Raw genomic sequence first — 5,275 nt, 5'->3', positions numbered from 1 at the left:
CTGCAGCTCTCCCAAGGCTAGCTAGGCCAGGTCTTAATCTGTACTGGGTAAATTCAAGCACTTTCTCCTTGAAAATGTCTCGTAGTCCTTGAAACATGCTCCTGTTTTCCAGCGGCCCTAATACTGCTCTTCTAGCTTTGTATTTGTTGAGTCTCTGTTGAGCAGATTTGCCACTTTCCTGCAGTTCTTCATTGACCAGCGTGTGAATGGGTATGACAGGAGCAGGATGACCACAGCGCTGTAGGGTGACAGCAGGGCAGTGTGTGTCACCTCTGAGGAAGCCCCATTTTGCCCTAAGTGGCCACCAAGCGAAGGAGCATGCACAGTTTATTTGCATTCCTGACTGAAAAGCAAACCTGCGGCCTGACCTTGGCAGGACTGGAATGTTTGGAGGAAAAGGGGTGGTGGTGGTGGGGAGCAGGTTACAGAGTGCCGCCAAACTTAGGGAACTGAAGGAAGGGTGTTTGCAGACTCAGTTCGTTTTTGTGTACAGTGAAAATAAGCACAAGGAGGGTTGAGGAGACTTGAACAGCAAGGACTTGGTGGTTAAAGGCAGGTTTCGTTTCATCCTTAGTTTCTCCCATAGCTCAGAGCTTCCCATCAGGCTCACCCCCTTTCCTGACCTGTGTGGTTTTTCCTTCCACGTGCAGTGTTTTTCTTCAGGGGTGAGAAGAGTGGATGTGGACTTTCTTTCAGTAGAGCGTTCCTTATGTGATTGGTTTGTGTGCGTCGTTGCCAGAGGCAGCAAACAGTACAGAGAAACCTCTGACTAGGCTGGGGTTCAAACCAACGTGTATCATGATCAGGAGATGCCAGAGGAGAGCACAAGTGAAGGGCGGCTTTGTGACCACGTGTGCCAAATCCATCTGACCAACCTGACCTGCAGGCAGTCTCCCCTGGCCATGTGGTGTCCCAGAGCAGGAGGGAACCTGGAGCTCTGTTGCTATATCAAGTCCTGGTCCCAAAGGAGCCCTGACAGAGAACATTCCCCCCATGCATTACAACAGCTTCATGCATTCATTGGTCTATGCCCTGGTCCAGCAGACATGCTCCCCTGTAGCCCACTGCCCTGGTTATATTCTCCACCACATCATCCAGTGTGATGCTACCTCCTGTGCCTCACTGAGGAAGCTCAGATCTGCAAGAGACCAGGATTCCTATATAAATTAATACTCAAAGTGAGAAAAGATCACCTGAATCAAGGGGCCTTCAGGATATCACAGTAATAGCCAGACTTTGAGAAAGGTGAAAGAGCATCAAGAACGTTCTGCCACTCCTTCCCTTGTTTGCCCTCTTGCATCTGGCTGTGGCCACAATGTAATCAGTGTAATCACAGTGTAGTCAATACATTCTGCAGCCAACAGAGAAGGTGACGGTTGGATTGTGATAAGGTACAGATAGGTACCTGTATGCTGTGATGTGTAATCTGTGGTAGGGACACGTGTGTAAGAGGCTGCATTGCGCAGTGCTGTGAATAGCTCTTTGCCTGACCCTTAAAAACAGAACATCCCCAAACATGATGGATGTGCTTACCCAGGCAGGAGTTAAAACAGATCTTTTCCCTGTGTTTTGGTCCTATCCCATTACTGCTTGAATGGGTGCTTCATTTCATTCCCGCAAAGGGATCATTATCTGCTGGGTCAAAGGCAGAAAAAGGCAGCTCTGCAGAGGAAGAGCCTCTCCAAAGGGGTAGTAGAAGAACCGCAGCAGCAAGGGCCAGCTCCAGATTCTGCATGGAGAGCAGTTTTGGAAATGCAGGCACTACTCTAAGTACCTTGTTGAGTCTGAGCTCTCTGGAAGAGCACCTGGTAGGTGCTAAACCGGTCTGGCTAGTTTGAAATCTCTTGCCCCAGTGCTAGGTCAGGCGTTCTACAGGATGAGAGAGCTGTGAAGGACGGTTCTTGTCCTCTGTTTGCCATCTGCTGCGTGTCTCTGGTTTCCAGTGGTCTGGAGAGTGCCTGGGCCCTGCCTGCCCCACTGGCAGTTCTCTTTCCCCCAGCCTCTGGTGGTGCCCCTGAAGGCATCAGTCAGTCAGTGTGGCTGGGGCCAAGGCATGACTGATTATAGGGTGGAGACACTGGTGCTCTCAGTAATAGCTGCTCATTTCCCAAATCTCTGCCTTGAATAACATCAGGGCTGACTGAGGAATTCCTAATTAAAGGGGACACAATCAAAGCTGAAGCAGTATTGCTTCAACATCAGCCACTTGTGTCCATAATCCCCAGAGGCCAGAAGTTCAGGAGAGAAGAGTAAATGTGAAATGAGAGAGAGCCCCACTTTGGCTGTTCATGTTTGCTTGGTTGGTTTTGTAGGCCCCATGTACAAATAAGGGGTTTGATTTCTTTTGTCTCCCTAATTTAATGCAAAGCAACAGTGGTGCCATTGACACTGGATCTGTGTCAGCGTGAGCCAACTAAACTCAAAGTTTCCAGCCCTGCAGCAACAAAGCAGATAATCCCACTTTTCTCCAGCTGTGGAGCTGGAGCCGTGCTGAGCCCCCTCCCTTCGTGTGCAGGACACCAGCGATCGTGCAGTGTGTGTTTGTGTGTCAGTAGCATGGGTGGCATGGGCGAAGTTGAGCAACCACCCGTGCCAACGCGGGCCAGCCATGTGCTTTGCGGTGGTGACACCTAGTGGGGAACACTTAGTGACCCGGACTTCGCAGCCGCGTTCACCGCCTTGCCTGTTGTGATGGAAGCCAGGGAGAGGGAGGCTGGGCTCTGGGGTATTCTGACAGCTGAACAGCCTGTGAGAGTGCCAGGGCTGCTTTTAGCCTTGCCCTGTCTTGGTTTCTGTTTTCCAGAGAGAGCTACCGATGGGTCCCTGCGGAGCGAGGACTGGGCTCTCAACATGGAGATCTGCGACATCATTAACGAGACTGAAGAAGGGTAAGGGAGCTGGCACGCATCCAGCAGCAGGTCTCAGCACACCCTGTAACACTGCATCCCTAGAGTGCAGTGGCAGCATGCACTGGTGGAGGTAATAAGCTAGCTTTTCCAACAGTCCCTTAGACAAGACTCTGCTGGGAGACCTAGAGCCACAGCAAAGCTGTCACAGCAGATACTTCCCCATTATCTTTGTGAGAGCTGGGAGCCATTAAAACAGGCCTTCAGGGTCCCCAGGAAAACCTCAGTTCAAGCCAGGCTGCCTCGCATCTTCCAAAGGCATATGTGCAATTCTTCCACTTCAGTTTATCCCTCCTTCATACCCCTCTCTTTCTTTCCCCTGGGAATGTAAAAATCTGCAGGCTGGTGACTGAGGAGAGAGGAAAATCTCAGGCTGCTATTCAGTCCTCTGAGTGTGCAAGTCCTGCTGGGGTTCACTTCTCAGGTACTTTCATGTACAGTCACTCAGACATACGCAAAGTGGGTGGGGGAGGCCTTGTCCCCTTTCCCTTTGGAAAGGTGTTCAGAAATCTGCCAGATGCATTAGCTCTGGATCTGGGGATTTGCCAGTGAATTCAAGGGGGCTGCTTCTTGTCACAGTGGAGATATAAAGAGCAGCATGTAAAAAGGAAGGTGCTACATGGAATAAAAAATGCAGGTTTCACCCCTGCTGTCCTACCCCCCAGTGATGCTGACAGAGGGTTAGCAAGCCCAGTTTTCAGCTTCACAGTTCTGTGAAAACAAAGTCAAACATCTTTGCTCACAGGTGTGTCACCAGTTCTTTTCCATGCTATCCCCACAGTGCAAATACACCTGTCTCTGTCCACCGTTCTCAGTCCCAAGCTGTGGCCTCTTAGTGTTTTGGTTTTGAGCACCTGATAACACAGTTGTACCCTCCTGGCATCATGGCTGTCCCATTGGCCTGCTAATGCCCATCCACAGCAACCATGCTGCTCCACAGACCAATACACTCCTGGACTCCTCAACACCCTGAGTTGTTGCAGACATCAGCACAGAGGCCTCCAGTTTCAGTAATAGCACTCATCAGCAGGACCCCACTCTTGCAGCTTGACAGGCAGACAGCTTTACCAGCCATTGCTTCAAGGTGTCCTGAAAACATGGTGGGGAAGGTCACCTGCTGAGTGTATGGGTCATCCAGAGCCAGTGGCTGTTTTGCTTTGCCTCTTTCTAGGTGCGTCTCAACCTTCTGATGGTCTTTCTTTGATTTTTCCTGCAGGCCCAAAGATGCCTTCCGAGCCATTAAGAAGAGAATTGTAGGGAATAAGAACTTCCACGAAGTTATGCTGGCATTGACGGTGAGTGGTCAGGGCTCTTTCTCAGCTCTGTGATATCCTGCTGTAAAGCTGAGTCCCTGGCTGAAAAAACACAAGTACTTAAAACCAACAAGGCAAACACATAAGCAGAGAAGTCTCTAGCTAATGCTTCATTGCCTCTGAAGGTCCTGGAGACATGCGTCAAAAACTGCGGCCATCGCTTCCATGTCCTTGTATCCAGCCAGGACTTTGTAGAAGGTGTCCTGGTGAGAACAATCCTGCCGAAGAACAATCCACCTGCCATAGTGCATGACAAGGTGCTGACCCTCATCCAGGTGAGACAAGAAGCGTGAGCATCTGTGCCAGTTCAGACACTGTTAGTCTTTAGGTGTTTGTACTGAAGAAGGTGTTTGTACAAAAGACTCCTGTAAATCACATTGGCCTGTGCTGTCTTCTTCTTCCTAGTCCTGGGCAGACGCCTTCCGCAGCTCACCGGACTTGACTGGTGTTGTTGCTGTGTATGAAGACCTGAGACGGAAAGGCCTGGAGTTCCCCATGACTGATCTGGACATGCTGTCACCCATCCACACACCACAGAGGGTATGGGAACATTGCTGAAGTAAAGGGTGCTGGGCAGCTGCCGTTCTGAAGCTGTGAGGGGCTTCAGGAACTCTAGCTTGCATTTAGAGGGCTTTTGGGAAGTGAGAAGCTTCAGGACAGCCTCTTTGCTGAAAGAGCTTTTGAAAGCAGATGGGGAGTTGCCATCAACATTTGTCTGCTAATTCCACCATCCTGTCAGCTGTGAGTGTCTAACATCTCTCTTTGACTTTTCCCACCTCTGTGTGTAGACTGTGTACAGCTCCGAATCCCAGTCTGGGCAGAACTCACCTGGGGTCAACTCCCCTCAGCAGATAGAGTCCATCCTCCACCCTGTCACCCTGCCCACCGGGAGAGGCACATCCAGTGATGCACCCATCACACCCACACCAGAGCAGGTGAGTTAGGCATGATCCCCATGGTGTTGCTGACTCTCTCTGCATTTGGGGGCTGTTTCATAAACCCTGTCTTGGTCCTTCCTCAGCCTCTGTGTTGCGTTCAGAGGTAAGGGAATTTGGC

At 50.6% G+C, this 5,275-nt stretch overlaps 1 protein-coding gene across 1 annotated transcript; it reads left to right on the top strand.

The window, feature by feature from the left end:
• Positions 1–226: 226 nt before the first annotated feature.
• LOC104404749 (target of Myb protein 1) lies at positions 227–5,154 on the top strand (the record flags this gene model as incomplete). The annotated part of the gene is made up of 6 exons (XM_010013268.1): positions 227–297; positions 2,808–2,888; positions 4,123–4,201; positions 4,345–4,494; positions 4,625–4,759; positions 5,008–5,154. Coding segments are annotated over exons 2-6 (549 nt in total), but the record flags the coding sequence as incomplete, so codon positions are not given.
• Between the last annotated feature and the right edge of the window lie 121 nt (positions 5,155–5,275).

The sequence above is a fragment of the Nestor notabilis genome, unplaced genomic scaffold, assembly GCF_000696875.1.
Source record: "Nestor notabilis isolate BGI_N333 unplaced genomic scaffold, ASM69687v1 scaffold5124, whole genome shotgun sequence".
Classification (NCBI taxonomy): Eukaryota; Metazoa; Chordata; class Aves; order Psittaciformes; family Psittacidae; genus Nestor; species Nestor notabilis.
This window is presented reverse-complemented; position numbering and strand designations above follow the sequence as displayed.